Source organism: Melanotaenia boesemani, chromosome 18 (genome assembly GCF_017639745.1).
Source record: "Melanotaenia boesemani isolate fMelBoe1 chromosome 18, fMelBoe1.pri, whole genome shotgun sequence".
Taxonomy (NCBI): domain Eukaryota; kingdom Metazoa; phylum Chordata; class Actinopteri; order Atheriniformes; family Melanotaeniidae; genus Melanotaenia; species Melanotaenia boesemani.
Genome location: NC_055699.1, coordinates 27,243,354 through 27,263,846, shown reverse-complemented (window position 1 = coordinate 27,263,846; position 20,493 = coordinate 27,243,354). Strand labels below are relative to the sequence as shown.

General features: G+C 43.5%; 2 protein-coding genes and 1 long non-coding RNA gene across 4 annotated transcripts in view; 1 reads left to right on the top strand and 2 right to left on the bottom strand.

Moving 5' to 3' along the window:
- LOC121629040 (NEDD4-like E3 ubiquitin-protein ligase WWP1) overlaps window positions 1-13,627 on the top strand; it is a 35,738-nt gene extending 22,111 nt beyond the window's left edge. Inside the window, exons 11-25 of one of the 2 annotated variants that reach the window (XM_041968531.1) lie at window positions 845-1,019; window positions 2,490-2,544; window positions 2,841-2,925; window positions 3,874-4,002; window positions 5,093-5,165; window positions 5,243-5,314; window positions 5,422-5,510; window positions 5,640-5,799; window positions 7,820-7,953; window positions 9,858-9,998; window positions 10,098-10,218; window positions 11,197-11,301; window positions 11,425-11,521; window positions 11,694-11,766; window positions 12,689-13,627. In XM_041968531.1, the coding sequence (XP_041824465.1) occupies window positions 845-1,019; window positions 2,490-2,544; window positions 2,841-2,925; window positions 3,874-4,002; window positions 5,093-5,165; window positions 5,243-5,314; window positions 5,422-5,510; window positions 5,640-5,799; window positions 7,820-7,953; window positions 9,858-9,998; window positions 10,098-10,218; window positions 11,197-11,301; window positions 11,425-11,521; window positions 11,694-11,766; window positions 12,689-12,788 (1,609 nt within the window). In that variant the 3' untranslated portion in view covers window positions 12,789-13,627. Of the gene's footprint in view, window positions 1-844; window positions 1,020-2,489; window positions 2,545-2,840; window positions 2,926-3,873; window positions 4,003-5,092; window positions 5,166-5,242; window positions 5,315-5,421; window positions 5,511-5,639; window positions 5,800-7,819; window positions 7,954-9,857; window positions 9,999-10,097; window positions 10,219-11,196; window positions 11,302-11,424; window positions 11,522-11,693; window positions 11,767-12,107; window positions 12,666-12,688 lie in introns of those variants that run through there. The other variant, XM_041968530.1, reaches the window with a different exon arrangement.
- The window catches only part of LOC121629072, a 21,307-nt gene continuing 2,004 nt past the window's right edge, over window positions 1,191-20,493 (bottom strand). Inside the window, exons 2-4 of the long non-coding RNA XR_006008331.1 lie at window positions 13,696-13,701; window positions 9,359-9,363; window positions 1,191-1,201 (exon numbers count right to left, since the gene is read on the bottom strand). This is a non-coding gene — a long non-coding RNA (uncharacterized LOC121629072). The remainder of the gene's footprint in view (window positions 1,202-9,358; window positions 9,364-13,695; window positions 13,702-20,493) is intronic.
- rmdn1 (regulator of microtubule dynamics 1) lies at window positions 14,241-18,170 on the bottom strand. Its single transcript, XM_041968564.1, has 10 exons — window positions 17,935-18,170; window positions 17,459-17,564; window positions 17,282-17,366; window positions 15,803-15,962; window positions 15,516-15,605; window positions 15,393-15,448; window positions 14,783-14,870; window positions 14,652-14,682; window positions 14,449-14,582; window positions 14,241-14,380 (listed from the first exon to the last, which is right to left on the bottom strand). The coding sequence occupies exons 1-10, from the start codon at window positions 18,067-18,069 to the stop codon at window positions 14,336-14,338; spliced, it is 930 nt and encodes a 309-aa protein (XP_041824498.1). The 5' UTR covers window positions 18,070-18,170; the 3' UTR covers window positions 14,241-14,335.

The following is a 20,493-nucleotide window of genomic DNA, read 5'->3' as shown; positions in this document are numbered from 1 at the left end:
CTGTAGCAGCTGGATTTCATCCATCATCATCATCATGTTTGCCTACAGCTGATCACTTACACCAACTTCTGGAATGTCAGGTGGAAATCATGGATGCAACCATCAGTGAACCCTTTTTTTTTTTTTTTGTCTTTCTGGCACTTTCCAGGGCAACATTAGAAATAAGAACTTGTTCTCAATGTTTTGCCTGGTAAAATTAGGTTAAAGGTTAAATACATTTTTATGGGGGAGAAAACCCACATAATATTAGTTATTTTCCATATGATGTTGGTGGCGGATCTTATTTAAAGATAAAAGTAAATATTTTTGCTAATTTTAGTGCCTTTCAGTTTGAATAAAAAATTCCGGAGCTCGCAGGTTTTAAAGGGTTAAAATCATTTGAATAATTACATGTTTGATCAAGACTGAAGTGGAAAAAATATGAACATGTAATATTTTTAGAGCAGTTTTTGGGAGATGATCTGAACAGATTGGAAACTGAAGCAACCCACATGGATGAAGACGGTCTCAACAGCTCAGGTCCAGGTTTTTCTGATCAGACCACCTTTATATGTGGTGTAGGACCTGCATAGATGGAGTCATTTAAGCAAATAGTTGTAAATACAGTAAATATTCTGATGTGTGAATGCTCCTGTAGATACACCTTTTACAGTTCCAGCTGGACCAGGGTCATGTAACCGGAACATGAAACCGTTTAATCGATCAGAACTGGATCTTTAATTTGTTTTCAAAATTACCTGTATGAGATGGTGATGTTGCCATGACAACATCTTAGTCCATTACTTTGTACTTGGATGTAATTCCCTGTCGGTCATCAGTAAGACGTCTGTCTCCGTCCTACCAGGTGGGAGCGGCGGGTGGACGACCGGGGAAGGATCTACTATGTGGACCACAACACCCGGACCACCACGTGGCAGCGTCCCACGATGGAGTCGGTGCGTAACTTTGAGCAGTGGCAGAGCCAACGCAGCCAGCTGCAGGGAGCCATGCACCAGTTCAACCAGCGATACCTCTACTCTGTAAGACCCTGCTCTCCACATCCCCTCGCTTTTCTTTCCCATTACTTATGCCCACATTTCTACAGTGAACCAGCCACAACCATGTCGGCCATCTTTGATGAAATGACCTCCACATCCTCAGTGGGTTATTTAGTCGTCTCGCTTCTCTGTGCTAGCAGCTTAGTTTATCTCTCTGCTGAAGCCTTGATCTTTGCCCCACACAGCAGAATAAACCAGGAAACGTTCACTTTCCTCAAACTCACTATCATTATGGAATATTTGCTTCATTTTACCACTTTTTATTTTACATGTTTTGTTCAGAGACCATCTCCCACTGTTTAGCTTGTTCTAATATTAAACACAAATCTTTACATAATTATACTAATCTTTTTTTTCTGCAGAAAATGCATGAAAACAAATATTTTGCATTCAAATATAAATTTGAGCTGTAAATAAAATGGTGTTTGGATGTTGAAATTTGTCATTAATCTAAGAAAAAACAGCAGTTTAAACCATCAGCTGTTCATCTGAGCTGCTAAAAACAGACCCCTCACTTATTCGTAAAAATGAAATGATCTGATTTTTTGCTCTTTCACAGTTTACTCTTGTGCTGTTTTCAGTTGCAAATCGAGCGCCACTGGCATTGCAGACTCCTCCCACAGCCCCAACCGCTTTGGTTTTATTCAACACGAGTTGCCAACACCTCAAGTTAGAGCCGCGACTAAATAATCCACCAGCTCCCAGAGAAACGAAGAGATATCAAACGTTATAAACAAACATAATTTTGGACACACACAGTGTGCGCTGCGTTCCGGGTGTGCCACGGTTTCATTCCGACCTCCGCGGCAGGTCAATCCACCCCAGAAGCGTCTGCATAGCTGAATCCACAAGATCACAAAATCACAGGAGAAGGATAACCGTCTCATTGGTCATGATGAAACAAACACTGAGACCCCCTGACCTATTAAAGACGTACTGTTTACGTGGATCAGCAGCGCAAATATGCGCGTGTTCTCCGTCACAAACAGACCCAGCGTGTGTTTAGCGGAGAGCTGCATCAAGGTGCTTCTGGAACACTTCTGACGCACCGCTGCACCCAGTGGGAATCAAACCGTTGACTAAAACAGCCACAAATACCTGTGGAGGCCGCGGCGCAGCTGGAACGCCAGGCTCCCAGTGGATATTGGCCTTTAGTTGTTGTCCTGAACAGCACCAGTAAACCAGACTGGTTCCGACATCTTCCTGCTCCCCTTTTTTGATGAGTGTGCACAGCTGGAACCTGGTTTTAATCCAGAGGTGAAAACCAGGTTCCAGCTGTGCACACCTGTTTCTCTTTGATCTGTGTAGTGATGTTTAGCAGACAGATCAAGGGGCCGGGAAGCAGCTCTTTTTCCTGATTAAAAACTTTCCTTTATTTTTTCACCCGATCCATGTTGGGAATGTCGTTTTTAAAGCTTCCTGGTTTTCCCTGAATGGATTTCTCTGTTTCAGGCTTCCATGATGTCGGCTGAGAACGATCCCCTTGGCCCGCTTCCTCCAGGTTGGGGTGAGTTTCTCTTCATTTTACAGTCTTACATGTGGTGTCAGAAATAATCCCTTCTTTAACCAGTTTTTAATCTGGACAGTCAGACTAGGAATGTTTTTCCAGTCACTCCAGCGATTACAGGGAACAAACCAATCAGCCACTGGTGGACTTAATGAAGGTTTTTATCAGCAGATAAAAGTTTCCCTCCTCAGTCCAACCTGGAGACCAGTTGTTGGACGTCTCAGAGCTTCATGTGCTGCTCACTCAGTGACTTTATGATATAATCTGTGATCTAACTTCTTTCTGATCTGCTTCAGAGAGACGTGTGGACTCCAACGATCGAGTGTACTTTGTCAACCACAACACCAAGACCACCCAGTGGGAAGACCCCCGGACCCAAGGGTGAGCAGAAAATAACACAAACATGGAAACTGGATGGAGTTAACCAAACTCTTCATCACTTTAAATTTAGAACCAGTGTTTTTAAGAGTTTACAGGTTTGTACTGGATAAACTTGTTTTTTAATCTGAACCAGTTCTGAATTTCAGTCGCTGTGCTTAGATTATTTTCTGTTCAAACTTTATGAACCAAAAAATAAGTTTCCAGTCCTTTCACTGGGCGTTGGTTTCAGGCCACATCCACACAGAGACCAAACCATTTAGTTTTCTGTACAGACAGAAGCTTATACACAAGGGTGTGTGTCCACCTGCTTCCAGGTAAACGCTGTAGTATCAATACTCGGCCCCTAGATGGCGATGCTCAGCCTCCCACAAAGCCAAACTAAACTATAACCTATAAAGTAAGCTAAATAATAAACTAAGCTATAAACTGAAGAAAGCTTAACTTTTAACTTGACTTGGCAGCTAGCAGGAAGAGCTTTAATAACGTTGTTGACCAGGTATTTCGTAAGTCAGAGGAACTTTTACATGAAAAATGGCAATTATGTAGAGCAACTTCTGTGGTTAGTGGGACGTTTTTAACTGATCAGGTTACCGAGTCCTTGAGAAACATCACTGATGGTTTCATGATGAAACTTGTTACAGAGACTCATTCAGTGGTTCAATCAGTAAAGTTTTAGGAGAAATGTGGAACATTTTGTCCTAAAAATAATTTTCTGCCGTCAGTTTAAAGGTTTGAGGTTGAAGAATCATTAACGCTTTGTTAACTAAAGACTAAAACTAAATGAGTTTTTTTTCTTCTCCCTTTTTTTCTCATGTTTAATGTTCTGTAATCATTTCAGACTTTTTTCAGTTGTTGAAAATCTCAGAGTCGTCACTTCATGAATGTAATCAGCGTGTGTGTGTGTGTGTGTGTGTGTGTGTGTGTGTGTGTGCGTGCGTGCGCGCGCAGGCTGCAGAATGAGGATCCTCTTCCTGAAGGGTGGGAGATCCGGTACACCAGGGAAGGCGTTCGCTACTTTGTGGATCACAACACCAGAACCACCACCTTCAGTGACCCTCGAACTGGGAAGTCATCTGTGTAAGAGGCCATTTATCTTCCACTACATTTAACTCTGGTGGGCTGGTGGGGGGTGTTCTACCCTAACTCGCCTTCCCAGTTCCTCACAGGGAATTTATGGAAAAAAAGTTGAGGGGATCTTACAAAATGCATTTAAAAAAATCAGTATTTTTGTTGGAGACATGTTGGAGACTTATGGTGCGTTTGATTTGACACGGAAGTCGGATCTGGGAATGACATCACATCCCAGCTAAGAGCATTCTTGTTGACAAAGTTGTAAAATTCGCAGAACCAATATGTACGCCACCATGAAGCTCTTTGTTTTGCTTGCGCTGTCTCTTTACATATGTTTGTTATAAACCAGTGTGTGGAAATTATTATAGAATAACATGAAAGACGTCGAAGGAAAACCATGATACATAAGAAAAATTGTGAATGTGTTTAACTGTATGAGAAAGAGAGCGCTTGTTTTGATGGAGTTTCTCACGTGTGCAACTTGTTTTTCTTGTTTTTGTTTAGTGTAGAAAAAGTTTATGCAGAGATAAACTGTTGATTTTTGGCCAGCCATTTTTACTGGGTGAAGTCAGGGTTGGTGAGTTTGTCCCAACTTTCAGAGTCTGATATCTGACTTCAAGGGGCATTTATGTTGAAAGACTCAGAAAATCCAACTTCCAGGTACAATTCTAACGCACCATTAGTGGGGACATGGAAAGATTAAATTGAGACATGGTGAAGACTTAGTAGGGACATGGGAGAGACATTATGAGGATATGAGCATCTTTTTCTCCTCCAGTAAAAGCGGTAGCATCTGTTGGATTTTCTTCTTCTCCTCCAGTAAAAGCGGTAGCGTCTGTTGGATTTTCTTCTTCTCCTCCAGTAAAAGCTGTAGCGTCTGTTGGATTTTCTTCTTCTCCTCCAGTAAAAGCGGTAGCATCTGTTGGATTTTCTTCTTCTCCTCCAGTAAAAGCGGTAGCGTCTGTCAGTTATTCTTCTCCTCCAGTAAAAGCTGTAGCTCCTGTGACGTTATTGATCCCACAGGGGAAAAGTTTTTCTCTTCCTTAATGCTGATCAACAGATTGGATATTTCTAATGAAATATTGTCCTTTTTCAGCACCAAGGGGCCTCAGATTGCGTACGAGCGCAGCTTCCGATGGAAACTCGCCCATTTCCGCTACCTGTGCCAGGTAGGTGTTGTAGCTTTCACGCGTCCTGCTGCTCTTCACGGCATTGCTCTGATGTTGGTGCTGTTGTGTGTTGCCAGTCCAACGCTCTGCCCAGCCATGTGAAGATCACCGTGTCCAGACAGACGCTGTTTGAGGACTCTTTTCAACAAGTATGACCGTCTTTCAACAGCTCATATCTGAATAAAACAGACCCGTTCTCGTTTTAAATCTACATGCATGCTTCATTTCCTCTGCTGGGTTTCTTCTCATCTTCTAGATTATGGCCCTTAAACCGTACGACCTGAGGAGGAGGCTGTACGTCATCTTCAGAGGAGAGGAGGGTCTAGACTACGGTGGCTTAGCACGGTAACATGTTCAATGACGTATGAATAAAAAAACATGGGAGCATCGACTGAATAATGTTCAGATCTCCTTGTTTCTCTTACCCTCATTTCATTTCTTCATGTCTGCTTTATATCTGCCCCCCGACGACAGGGAGTGGTTCTTCCTGTTGTCCCATGAGGTTCTGAACCCGATGTACTGTCTGTTCGAGTACGCCGGCAAGAGCAACTACTGTCTGCAGATCAACCCGGCCTCCGCCATCAACCCGGACCACCTCTCTTACTTCTGCTTCATAGGCCGCTTCATTGCAATGGTAGTTCCCATGCAACACATACACACACACACACATGCACACCATCGGCATTAACAGTCTGCTTCTTAAACTGCTGGAAATCTAAAGTCAGGACCAGTTTCTGGTGTTAAAGAAAAACTGAGTGACTGGGACCAGGAACCAGTTCTGATGAGGGATGTTCTGATCCAAAAGCTTTCCAGGTCACTGCTTTGGTTAAACGAGCTGCTAGTCTGAAGCTAACATCGGAGCTGGAGCGTCAGGTGTTTAAACTTCAGGTGTCTCATCACCTGAAAGTTTGTCACAGCCACCTCGTAAATTCCTCCAGTTTCAGACATTTCAACCATGCACCTGTAGATCAGGAAGTCAGTCTCACGCCTCGGCTCATCCTCCGTTATTCAGCTTTCTGAAGATCACACAGACATCAGAGTAAGTCTGATCGCTTACTGCATCGTTTTCTTTAAGACAACCATGGACATTAATGTCTGTCATCGGTCCGGGAGACATGTCTGTCTCAAGGTGCTAGTTCATGGAGTCTGGGCATAAACACATCTGGATGTTTTTATAGTTGCATATTGATTTTAGAGGTCAAGTTTATTTATATATCACATTTCATACAACAAGAACAAACTCAATGTGCTTAAACAACATAGCACAACATTACATCAGCAATACAAGCAAGATTAAAAAACACAAGGACGAAGGCTGCCGTCCTGAACTCCAAACAGAAACGTTTTGAGTCTGCATTTAAAAGAAGATCCTGTTGTAGTGGACCTTAGTTCATGTGGTAGGAAATGCCAAAGAGTAGGACCATAGTAACTGAAAGCACCATGAGCTGGTTTTGACTGTATTCTGGGAATACAGAGTGGACTTGATGATCTGTTTGGGGTGTATTCACACTGTATTTATTCCTCCATGGTGCTTTTAACTTAAAGAGGCCTTTATTTTGAGTGGAGCAATATCATCTAAAATTCGTGTCACCTACTGGTTAAAGTATTGACTAAGTTGTCATATAAAGACAGTGAGGACTGGTCAGAAACACAACTGAGTTTAAAAATACAATAATACTGTGACCTGAAAGTTTATTTCAAAATAAATTAGTTGGATGTGCATGCATGGAGCATCTTTTAACTGATTGTTGTCTAGGTTGGCGTATGGTGGTCAGAGGCACATGAAAGAACACAACAGACTGGATATTCTGGGGAGGACGACCTAATAATGACAGTTAAGGCCTGAAGGGGGCGATCTCATGGTAACCAGTACTGAGGTGAGACACCACAGAAAAGGAGAGGTGTTCATCGGTTTGTGGAGGAAAGCAGTCATACGCCCAGCTTGTTTGGATGAATACCGTCTGTCATGGAAAATGAAGAACTATCCCAGAATAAACTGAAGTTATCAATGAACTTGACATTGTGGGCCCTACAAGCAAACTGGAACCAAGTGTGGAGGCTTAGTAGTCTGCTGAAACGTTCAGAACCATGACCTAGACTGGGAACTGAGGGACGCGGACTTGCCAGAGTGGTTTATGAGGTTAAGCAGATCAGTAAAGTTGGTTATGGTCACTTAGGACTGTTTGAGGTTGTCATTTGTTTCCACTTGAGCTATTATTCTTCAGATAGACGGCGATGAGTGCAGGACATCTGAAGCTTTGCTATGATGCCAGGGGTTGTGCCCCCAGAGAGGCAGCATGTGGCTGCATTAAAGAACAGGATGTCTCTGATTACTGTTCACCAATTATCAGCGTAGTCGGTGAGAAAACGGGACGAGGACGAGTTGAGTGTGGGCATTCGGTGCTGGATCCTGTAGTTTCAGTTTCTCTGAACGATCTGAGGGCCCCAGCAGCCCTGCAGAGGATGAAGAGGGATGGACAGATTGGTGGGCAAGAGCCTTCCGCAGTGTAGGCCTGAACAGCAGTATAGATCAACAGGTCCTAGCGGGATAGGCTTGCCTGTATTTGGTGGCACTGTTAGCTGGGATTTGTGGAGAAGGAGGGCAGAGAGATCAGAAGCAGGTGGAATTATTCCTTTTGTTTTCTGTCCTGCAGGCACTTTTCCATGGGAAGTTCATCGACACGGGTTTCTCTTTGCCATTCTACAAACGTATGCTGAACAAGAAGCTGATCCTCAAAGATCTGGAGTCCATTGACCCAGAGTTCTACAACTCACTCATATGGATCAGGTAATGGGTCTCTGCTCTTCTGCAGGAAGTCACACATTCATTTACCAGAGTTAATTTAGTTTTATACAAACTTTGTTTTGTTTCAATGGTGTGTTTAGTTTTAGTCACATATTGGACATTTTGGAAAATGATTGTTTTTATGTAATGTGGACCGTTCCTACAGGAGGTTCACATCCATCAGAGGCAGCTGGATAGCTCAGTTGGCAGGGTGTCTTTCTCCCATGCAGGAGACCACAGTTCGAATTCGAACCAATATTAATGCCTTCCAGTTGTATACTTAGGCAAGCGCCTTCATGCTAACCTCCTTCAAATGTAGGTGATGTAGTACTGCTAAATGACTGTAGAGTAGAATATGGTAAGAACAGGTCTGTAGGTTATTGGACTTGGACCTAGCACACTACTGGTGGTGTACATAGGGAAAACAGGAAATGTGGCTAGGATAACAATAGGCAAGTTTATTTATCACATTTCAAAGTGCTTTACATAAAACATTAACAGCATTACAGCGGAGTGCAGGAAGCAATAATGTGCATTAAAAACGAACTTTGAAAGAAATAAAAGGAATAAAAAACTAAAAGAAAAAGCTAAAATAAAAGATTAAATAAAGTTCCAGTGAGGAATTAACAGTTGTGATAAACACGTCCCACGCTTATTTCTGTTTATAAATCAGATGCAACGCTAAAGTTAGACCAGCCCAAAGTCTGTGGGCGATGTGACTCCGTGGATAGAGTGGTCGTCTTGTTGCCTGAGGGTTGCCGGTTCAATTCCCGGCCTTTCGCGCTCATGTCGAGGTGTCTCTGAGCAAGACACCGACCCCCAAATTACTCCTGATGGGTCATGGTTGAGCGCCTTGCATAGCAGCTTCTGCCATCAGTGTGTGAATGTGTGTGTGAGTGGGTGAATATGATGTAAAGCGCTTTGAGTAAAAAGTGCTATATAGGTACAGAACATTTACCAGATAGAAGGTCATAGGGTGGACAGCAGTAAAGATGGATGACCAAAAAAAAAAAAAAAAACACACTGACCTCCTGACCGGATAAGCACCTAATGTTTACATGGTTCTGCAGCGCAAATCTACACAGGGGCTTTTATTTTGAAAAATACCAGAAGCTTTTACACTGTTCCCGTGTCTAATTTCCTGTCTGCCCCTATCTGAACTGCGGAAATTGATGCATTCTGGGTGCATGAAGCATCAAAAATAGACTCGGTGCGTAAATGCGCTTTTGGGACGCTTCTGATACGCGCTGCAGCGCACCCAGTGGAAACCAAACCATTGACTAAAACAGCCGCGAATAGCAGTGGAGGCTGCGGTGCAGCCATAACCCAGTGTGGGTTAAGGAGGGGTAAGTTTAGTTATTGAAGTTATCAGTTAGCAGAAAAACACAAGACTGCTTAAAGTTTGGACTCGTTCTGGACAAACTGGAGCTGGTTTCACTGTGAGCATGGTACTTATACAGCACTTTTCCAGTCAGCTTGACCACTAACAGCGTTTTACATGTCACATTCACCCATTCACACACACTCTCATAGATAGACAGACAGACAGACAGACAGACAGACAGACAGACAGACAGACAGACACTTTATACCCCGATAGGTACATTAAGAGGCAGCGTGGGGTTAAGTGTCATGCCCAAGGACACTTCGACATGTAGTCAGGGAAAGCCTGGAGGGGAATGTGGAAGACAACTGCTCTTCCTCCTGAGCTATAGCTGCCCCAAGCATCCCTCCATCAACCTGAGGTGGTTTGGACTGAGCCGGACCACATGGTAAAAGACACTTAGATGGAAGATGATGGTGCAGTGCTGGTATCAGTTCTAGAGTATTCCACATGAGAAAATTAACTTCTGTCTGCAGCAGCCATGTTTTGTAATGTTGTCATAGCAACACTCGTCTCTCTTCAGGGACAATAACATCGAGGAATGTGGTCTGGAGATGTACTTCTCAGTAGATATGGAGATCTTGGGGAAGATCTCTTCACATGATCTCAAACCGGATGGTGCCAACGTCCTGGTGACAGAGGAGAACAAGGAGGAGTACATCAGGTAGTCCGTCCAACCAGCCGACACACCTGAACGAGCCAGTCTGGTTGTCAGTGATTTTCTCTAGAAAAGAGTGAAGAACATCTGTGTTGTGGTTTGCAGCCTGATGGCAGAGTGGAGGTTCTCCCGCGGGGTCGAAGGTCAAACCAAAGCCTTCCTGGATGGATTCAACGAGGTGGTTCCACTTCAGTGGCTCCAGTACTTTGATGAAAAAGAGCTGGAGGTGAGCACCATCCAGGGTTCTGTCCCAGAGTCCTGACCTAACCTTCTGTCCCAGAGTCCTGACCAAGAATCCTGTCCCAGAGTCCCTGAGCCCTGACTCAGTGTCTTGACTCAGAGTTCTGACCCAGGATTCTGATCCGGAGTCCTGACAAAAGTTTCTGTAATTTTCATGGTGCTTCATGTTGTTTGTAATAAGCTGTAGCTAAAGTCACGTGGCTTTCACTGCTATTGAACTAGTCAGCTGGATCAAATCTTAATCTGATTGAGAATTTTTGGCTAATTATTAAAAAGTTGGTGGACAACCAGAAACTTATAAACTGGGATAATCTTGAGACATCGATGAGGAGGGACTGGATCTCCATCACTCAGGGTTTGGTTCAGAAATTTATGTTTCTCTGAGGCCTTGTCCACACGTAGCAGGGTATCTCACAAGGTTTTTTTCTACGATTTAGCTTGTCATCCACACAAAAACAATATTCACAAAATTGAAAACAATTTTTTCAAAACGTCACGGCTTGTGACAGAAAATGCTCTGACGAGACATGTACGGCCTGCGTTTACACTCAAACAGCATGGATGCCCTCAAAACTGCTTTATGGATTGTCCAGGTGATTTTTGCTTGCTTGTTTTTACAAGCTCAAGTGCTGCTGCATGTAGAAGACCACAGGCCAAGGACGACATTAAGTACAGTCATTTTCCACATCTGAGGCATGTTCTGCGTCAAAGACGCCATGTCTCATGTTTTGTGGAAGTGACACTGAGAGCCGGAAAGTTATTCTGATTGGCTGGGATTTGGGGAACTACTGCTGCCTTACGCAGTTAGGTGTGGGTGGATTGTTTTCTAAAAACGAGGTGGTGTGGACTCTTGTTCTAGACAGAGGGGGAGGATATTCGGTTTTAGAAGAACCTGGCTATGTGTGTACATGGCCTAAGGGAATTCCAGAAGTTGTAAAAAGGTCTGTATTTGTGTTTGGTCCAGGTGATGCTGTGCGGCATGCAGGAGGTGGATCTCCAGGACTGGCAGAGGAACACGGTGTATCGTCACTACACCAGAAACAGCAAACAGATCATCTGGTTCTGGCAGGTACTGTGACACACGTCCCTGTTCAGGTCTGATCAGGTGTCCGGGTCTGTCCGCTGTCTCTGACCTCTGGAGAAGGTCTCCAGTCCCAGGTCTAACCAGGTGTCTCCTGCTTCTTCCTCTCAGCTGGTGAAAGAAGTGGACAACGAGGTTCGACTGAGACTGATGCAGTTTGTTACCGGAACCTGTCGGCTTCCTCTGGGGGGCTTTGCTGAACTGATGGGTCAGTAACACACTCTGAGCAATGCTACACCACCCTGACACCACCCAGAAACCAACCAGACTCCACCCTCACACAACTCTGACTCCACCCTCATTCCACCCTGATCCCACCCAGACTCCACCTTGTCTCGCCCCGTCTCCGGCCTCACTCTGTGTCCTCTTCCCTTTGACAGGAAGTAACGGTCCTCAGAAGTTCTGCATTGAGAAAGTTGGGAAGGACACGTGGCTTCCTCGGAGTCACACCTGGTGAGTTTTCCAGGATGGTTTCAACTTGATGTTGGGTCGGATTAGCTGAATATTCCGGTGTTTCTCTCATCAGTGAGGGAACAACAAACGTTCCAGCGTCTGATCTGTTTCTGGTTGTGGTTTGGAAACTCTGCAGCCAGACTGGAACTTTCTGGAAGTTTCTTTCTGGAATCTTTTATTTGATCAGTTTTGACCTTCTGGTGTCTAAATAAAAACTGTGTTGGTGTTTTCGAGCTTCAGGAAGAAAGAAACGTGTTTACGGCCCAAAGTTTTTGGTCCTTCAGGTTTTTGTCCACTGTGGGACAGCTGGTTGGGACATTTTATTGTTGTGGTGTCCTCAGGTTCTGGTCCATCTCTCCTCACCTGTGGCTGCAGCAAGTCCAGATGGTGACATCTGGTGATGGACATCTCCACGTCTCATCTGACGGCTGGACGTTGTTGAAGACAGAAGATGGAAGCAGCGAGGCCAAAACTAAATTCATATTAAGTTGCAAAAACTATTAAATTATATTTTATCAGCTGTAAAATGTCCCTGCGGTCATGGGACGATAAATAATTTATCTGGACGAATCTGTCCTGTTACCTGCTCAATGAATTCAATTTTCTCTTTAAATGAACCAAACTTGATCAATAATCCACTGCCATGATATTTTCTCCTCTGGGTTAAAAAAGAAAAGGTTTTGTAAAATGATTTTATGTATAAAACTTTGACTGTTGTAGATCTGAGAAACGGAAGTCTGAAACTGATCTGAGGTCTGAGCCTCCAGCTGGTTAGGTTTGAGATGAAGGAAAGAAGAAAAGATGTGAGACGTTACAAACACCTGTAAAGGAAACGAAGCAGCAGGAAAAAAGGATGCAATGTTTAAAATGAAGGATGAGGATGTGGAGATTAAAAATGATGTTTGCTCTCTTTTCTTTCTAGTTTTAACCGTCTGGATTTGCCTCCCTACAAAAGCTACGAACAGCTGAAGGAGAAGCTGCTGTTTGCCATCGAGGAAACGGAGGGATTCGGCCAAGAATAGGACGAGTCTGGCCGGGTCTCTGTCACCTTCGCTGTTTATTCAGCCAAGAAAAAACTCATTAAAATAGTTGCACAAGATAATTACCAATGTAAATAAGCTATTTTCTCATTTAAAACCAAATCATGATGTGCAGCATTGTTGTTGCTGCCGTCGTATATCCCATAATAACCCTCATGAAAATATGCAAGCATCTCAGCATCATGGATATTTTTAATGTCCTCTGGCCGCTGACTGGCTTTTAAAAAAGAGACTGAAGAGTTCCTGAGGATTTTCTAGCTGAAACTCCGCCTCCTTCCTGAGCTCTAGTTCTATAGAACTCCAAAAGGCAGACAGAGGATTGGGGTCCGAAGAGGATTCGGGTCTGGTTTCCTGCTGGACTCGTAGCCATTCTGCTATTTTCGCGTGCTTGCATGCTGCCTATGAAGATTCCAGGACTGCTGAGACCTCCATATGCTATACGCAGATGTTTCAACACGGATCGCTGTGAACCAGCTTACCTCCATCTTCACCAGGAAGCGTCTGGGTGGATCTGAAGAGCCGGAGGTCCGATCCCCACCCTGATTGTTTGAGGGTTTTTGAGCATCTTTCTGCTGTATCAGAAATGACTGAAGGAGGACTAAAAACCTGAACTGAGAGGTTGAGCTGTGTGTGTGCACGTATGTGTGTGTGTGTGTGTGTTGGGTGACAGTGGGTTCAGGACCAGATCCAGTCTCTGAGCTGCAGCCTGAACACTGTGAGGAGTTTCTGGTGATTCCCAGAAGGACACTAATGACTCAGATTTCAGCCCAGCTGTTCACATCTCTGACTGAGAGGACAATAAATAAATCTGTGGCTCAGTTTGTGGTTGTCTCCTGAACCTGGTCTGCAAGATCCTTCTTCCTTCAGACTGACCGACCAAACCTCAGACCAACCCCTGATGGACCCTAGACTGATCCTAGACTGACCTCAGATGGACCACAGACCAACCCCAGACCACCCCTTGACTGACCCTAGACGGAACCCTGATCGACCCCAGACTGACCCTAGACCGACCCCTGGTGGAACCCTGATCGACCCCAGACTGACCCTAGACCGACCCCTGGTGGAACCCTGATCGACCCCAGACTGACCCTAACCGACCCCTGGTGGAAACCTGATCGACCCCAGACTGACCTTAGACCGACCCCTGGTGGAATCCTGATCGACCCCAGACTGACCCTAGACCGACCGCTGGTGGACCATGACACGTCCTGAACAGGATGGTCCTCTACTGGACACGAGAAGATTCATTTTAACGTGCTTGGGGTTAAATGGACGGATGGATTCAGGAAGGATGAATAAGTACATAAAACTCCCTGACGACCTGGTTCTGTGGTTCTTCTGTGGCACCAGAGACACCAGTTTCCTCAGACCAGTGGGAGGGAAACGGGTTCCAGTTCACATGCAGGAATAAACCAGTCTCCAACGCTGGTAGAAGTTTACTCTGATCTTTATTTTGGAGGGCTGAGATTTCTAAAACTTTATTAACACAAGTATTAATTCATCTTCCACATGGAGGAAGTTTTTCATCATGATTCCAGCCTCTTCAGCAGGTCTACGGCTTCTTTATGGACCTGCAGAGGAATGAAAACATGTTGACGTGTTTACGTGATCAGAAATGACCAAGGGGGTGCAGACAGACCTCTTTGTCCTCCAGGGTGTGAGCAGGGTAGTCTTTAGCTTTTGTCAACCAGAGCAGAGCTTTCTGTGTGTCCTTCATGGCCATGTACGTCTTTCCGAGCATCAGCAGGTTCTTACTGTAGAAGTTTGGATCCACTGGAAAATAAAGAGATTTTAGGAAACCAAGAACCAGGTCTGATCCTGCAGGAGGATGCTGTCATTTACCTTCCTCTGCCTTCAGAAAGAACTCCAGAGCCTGAAAGAAGCAGAGGAAGACTCTTTAGATCTCATTAAAGATGTCCCACCTCCCAGCCAAGGGACGTCAGAGGCTGGACAGAAGAAGGAGACGCCCTCACCTCCTCGAATGTGGATGTAGGCGGCGATGAGAAAATCACTGCTGCAACTTTGCGCTGATACCATGGCAACTCTGCAAAAGCAAAACACCTGGAGGAGACGTCAGAGAAGATGTGGGTTAGGGTTGCAGTGTGGGACGGCTGGTCCACCGTACAGAATGTCTCATGCATCAGGAGACGGAAGACACCCTGTCCTTCAGTTCTCACACATTACACCTCGATTAGGACCCCGGCCACCCAGACAACGATGATCACTGTGACAACAACCCCCAGACCGAACAGGCAAAACAACCAGCGAGGAGAATCCCCATGAGGAAAACACTGGAGTTAACAGAAAGATTAAATAACCTTAAACAGTAAGACAAGTAAGAGTAGCAATAATAAAAATACACATACAGGACTTTATAAAATAATGAGCTAAAGTATAAATTTAAATAAAACATATAAAATAAATAAAAGATGAAATAAAATGCAGTTAAAAGTTAAGCTAAACCGGTCTTGAGCCTCTTTTTAAAATCATCACCACAGAATGCCCCAATGATGCGTCTTCTGCTTGTGGTGGCCTTCGTCCTCACCTCCGCCCAACTGATGGTGTAAAGAGAGGCAGACTCACCAGTAGCCTAAGATGTGCAGGGACGTGGCGTCTCTTGGGTTCAGCTCGATGGCTTTCTGGAAAATAAGGATCCAGTTAAATGAAGATGAATCTTGGCTTCAGACGGGATGAACGTCCTCTCACCTCCAGATGCTCCCTGATGATGTACGAATTCCCGATTTTCACCTTCACGCCCTCGTAGTCCCCGATGTCGCTGAGACAGATGGCGTACCACTGTCAGGACAAAAACCTGGTAAAACCTCTGTCCAAGGAGGACAGACAGTCCCCCCTCCTCCACCTGTTCTCCACCTGACAGTTCACAGTCCTCCACCCATCCTATAAAACCCCCAAGAGGACAGTACCTGCTCCTCTTCCCGTCTCTATAAAAGCCCCCAGAGCACAGACAGTCCTTGCTCCTCCACCCGTCTTACTTTGTGTGCTGCAAAACAGGACTGGTCCTTCTCCAGAGCCCTCTTGGCAAATTCAAAGGCTTCAAACGTCAGCTGCTTCTTCCTGTCGGTCTCCACATTAGGAAGCAGGGAGAGGTCGCGAGAGGCTCTGGCCAACCTCCACAAGAACTCTGCATCATCACTGGAAACACCAGAGAGGAAGTTATACACGTGTGTGTGTGTGTGTGTATACCATGGTCTGGGTGAATACTCTGTTCTGATTGGTTGAAGGGTGTCCATTAAAAAGTGATAATGGACACCTATGAAAGACGTTCCGGTCAAATGGACATATTGTTGTAAATTATTGCGCTGACTAAACGGTAGTTGGTAACCGTGGCAACAGAAACTCAGACGCTGGGCAGCAGCTGCACCAGATCATGTCTGTGACGGGGCGTTGCTGTGAAAGCAGCCTGCAGGCTTATTTAAGGATGTAGGAAACTATCTGTGGACTTTGACTGATTGAAACAAAATGTCGCATCATCCTCTGGACACACACAAGCTGTAAGAGCTGCAACTGCCCTCTGAAATGTTTGCGTCACGTAACATAACTGCAGCCGACCGAGCTGCAGGTTCTGTGTCAGAGCCGGTTACCTTGGCAATGCGTCACAACGAAATAGTCCACTCAGCCATTTCTTGTGGAAAACTTAAGATTTTACTGGTAAAAAAACAACATTAACTTATTAACAATTTATTTAATTTTTTTTTCTTCCGTAAGTGACCATGGTATAAGCAGGATAATGCCCGACAAGGTGGTCATTATCATAAATTAATGGACTTCGCAGGTCCCTTACACACACACACATATACACATACACATATACATATATATATATATATATATATATATATATATATATATATATATATATATATATATATATATATATATATATATATATATGAAAGAAGAACTTGAGAAGGCCTGGAAAGTGAAGGCAACAGTGGTGCCCGTGGTCATCGAAGCACTCGGGGCAGTAACCCCCAAATTGGAAGAGTGGCTACAGCAGATCCCAGGACAAACCTCAGACACACACACACACACACACACATACATATATATATATATATATATATATATATATATATATATATATATATATATATATATATATATATATATATATACACTGTTTTATTTAAAACGGATCCTTTGTAACTCAAATGTTTAAGGTTAATTTCTTAGTTTTTCTTGTTCATCCTTTAACTCACAGCTGGAAGAAGCTGTTAAACCACATCTGTTTGCTGAGTGTCCGACAAGTTTTTAATGTGACAATGAGAAGTTTCTAATTATTCTAATATATTAATGTATACATTTCGTTTCATATAGTAATGTTCCATATAATTTATATAGCTGATTTTTCTCCAGGTGAGTGCTGGTGTGTGTTTTAGCTTTCATTGAAAGAAAAATTCCCAGGTTGTGCTGAAAGATGCTGTTGCGCCCCCTGGTGGTGGTGGTCTGACCTGTCTTTGTATTGGACCAGCAGCTGGTAGAGCTTCTGAGTGTCGGCACAGCTGTACAGGTAGTCCGCCTGCTCCAGCACTTCCTCTGTACAGATACAAGGACAAATAATTCAGCTAAAACCAGTTTCAGTAGTACCACCAGTGGACTCTGGTCGTCCACATCTGGAGGACACCTGCCTTTCTCTAGAGCGCAGACCACAGCTGAACTCTGGACCCAGTGGACCGCTTCATAACCCAGATAGGAGATTACAGGGAGGCCCAGGAAGAGGACAGCTCCTCCAGTCTGGGGACCAGGGAGGAAGATAAAAAGCAACAGATGATATTAAATCAGTTTTATGGGTCACAGTTGACCTGTCACTTCCTGAGCTGCAGGTGGTCCCTGCGCCTGCTGACTTCCTGTTGGTCAGTTTAAATCGGAATTAACTGAAGTCCAGTAAACTGCATCTAGTCTGTATTTACAGACCTGCTTCCTACACCGCCGCTGGCCTTTAACCTACATTCAGTCTGATAAGATTTACAGATCCAGAACTTCAGGTTCCGGGTTCTGCTGATCCACACAGGTCCAGAACAGGGCCTTCACTGAGCAGATGTCCTGGTTTCATTCAGGAAAGCAACTGTCAGAAGAGTGAAAGAGAACATGGATCGTTATTTACATTCAGAGAAGTTGCAGTCCGGCTGAAAGCGGCCCGGTGGTTCCGGTTTGTCCCTCTGGTTCTGACGGCTTTAGCTCCGGACGCCAGGTCCAGTAAGGTTCTGCTAATGCGCAGCGTTAAAATCCTCCCAGCCATTTCCAGAAAAGTCTGCAAACTGAATAATCAACCGGCAGTCCGGTTAGCTAACATTTAACCACCCATCGCGACGTCCTACCAATGCCTATGCCTTCTACGCATGCGCAAATCACGGAAACGTCACGTCCGCGTCTAAAAGCTGTACCCCGTGAAATAAACTTTCATTTCATATGGATTTTCGTAGAGGTTTTAGGCCTGTATTTAAACTAAGAGGTTTTTCGTTATTATAAAAGCCTAATAATAGAAATTTTAATGAATTTTCCTGTCGAGGCTGCTGCAGGCAGCGCACTTTCAGGAGGTCGGCAGCTGCTTTTAATTGATTCATTTCGATGCGTCACGGCCGTACCTGTGTTGTAATATAAAATAAAAGTGTTTTTATATGTATATTCTTTATTATCACACTTGTATTACTTTTGTAGCGACCAGGCATTTTGCCACTCAGCTGGGTGAGGGGAGAGATCTGCTTCTAGCCACTGTCCATGTTGGGTGAATTTCTCGTTTATTTTCAATGCGCTTACTGTGTGCTGTTGAAATATCACATTTCTGATCAACGTTAAAGGCGCAACGACGAAGTTCTAGCGGTAAAACGGTCATTCTCTGCACCCAAGCTATTTTTAAATGCGCCGCATCATCTACGGCTGCCTGGTGCGCGTCTTCACCTCACGGTGATAAACCGCGGTGAAGTTGGTTTTAGGTTGGATATTCGACAGACATTCATCATTTCGTGTTCAATAGCTTCCGTTTCACGCGACCAAAACACGCAGTTCCTGACCTGTATTATAGCACAAGATGAGACAAACAAGACACACCCCTTTTGATTCATTTTGAAAGCTCCTTCTGTTTTTTATAATTTTTTTACAGTAAAAATATCAATATTTCTTCAATAGCTTCCACATCATGAGACCGAGGGGCCCCAATCCTCTACTAAATTATTCTACTGAGACACACAAACAAGACACACCCCTTTTGATTCATTTTGAAAGCTCCTTCTGTTATTTATAATTTTTTTACAGTAAAAATATCAATATTTCTTCAATAGCTTCCACAAATTGTGACCGAGGGGCCCCAATCCTCTACTAAATTATTCTACTGAGACACACAAACAAGACACACCCCTTTCGATTCATTTTGAAAGCCCTTTCTGTTTTTTACAAAATTTTTACAGTAATAAAATCAATATTTCTTCAATAGCTTTCACATCATGTGACCGAGGGGCCCCAAACCTCAACTAAATTATTCTACTGAGACACACAAACAAGACACACCCCTTTTGATTCATTTTGAAAGCTCCTTTTGTTTTTTATAATTTTTTTTACAGTAAAAATATCAATATTTCTTCAATAGCTTCCACAAATTGTGACCGAGGGGCCCCAAACCTCAACTAAATTATTCTACTGAGACACACAAACAAGACACACCCCTTTTGATTCATTTTGAAAGCTCCTTCTGTTTTTTATAATTTTTTTACAGTAAAAATATCAATATTTCTTCAATAGCTTCCACAAATTGTGACCGAGGGGCCCCAAACCTCAACTAAATTATTCTACTGAGACACACAAACAAGACACACCCCTTTTGATTCAATTTGAAAGCTCCTTCTCTTTTTTATCATTTTTTACAGTAAAAATATCAATATTTCTTCAATAGCTTCCACAAATTGTGACCGAGGGGCCCCAAACCTCAACTAAATTATTCTACTGAGACACACAAACAAGACACACCCCTTTTGATTCATTTTGAAAGCTCCTTTTGTTTTTTATAATTTTTTTTACAGTAAAAATATCAATATTTCTTCAATAGCTTCCACAAATTGTGACCGAGGGGCCCCAAACCTCAACTAAATTATTCTACTGAGACACACAAACAAGACACACCCCTTTTGATTCATTTTGAAAGCTCCTTCTGTTTTTTATAATTTTTTTACAGTAAAAATATCAATATTTCTTCAATAGCTTCCACAAATTGTGACCGAGGGGCCCCAAACCTCAACTAAATTATTCTACTGAGACACACAAACAAGACACACCCCTTTTGATTCAATTTGAAAGCTCCTTCTCTTTTTTATCATTTTTTACAGTAAAAATATCAATATTTCTTCAATAGCTTCCACAAATTGCGACCGAGGGGCCCCAAACCTCAACTAAAATATTCTACTAAGACACACGAACAAGACACACCCCTTTTGATTCATTTTGAAAGCTCCTTCTGTTTTTTATAATTTTTTTACAGTAAAAATATCAATATTTCTTCAATAGCTTCCACAAATTGTGACCGAGGGGCCCCAATCCTCTACTAAATTATTCTACTGAGACACACAAACAAGACACACCCCTTTCGATTCATTTTGAAAGCCCTTTCTGTTTTTTACAAAATTTTTACAGTAATAAAATCAATATTTCTTCAATAGCTTTCACATCATGTGAC

Bases quoted from the DNA above. Each gene is read 5' to 3' on its own strand.
- rmdn1 (XM_041968564.1), bottom strand. From the start codon at position 18,069: ATGGCTGGGAGGATTTTAACGCTGCGCATTAGCAGAACCTTACTGGAC. The intron at 17,565-17,934 runs GTAAATAACGAT...CCTGGTCCCCAG, and splicing joins GGACTGCAACTTCTCTGAAT to ACTGGAGGAGCTGTCCTCTT. The intron at 14,381-14,448 runs GTCTGTCTGCAC...ATTCCTCTGCAG, and splicing joins ACACCCTGGAGGACAAAGAG to GTCCATAAAGAAGCCGTAGA.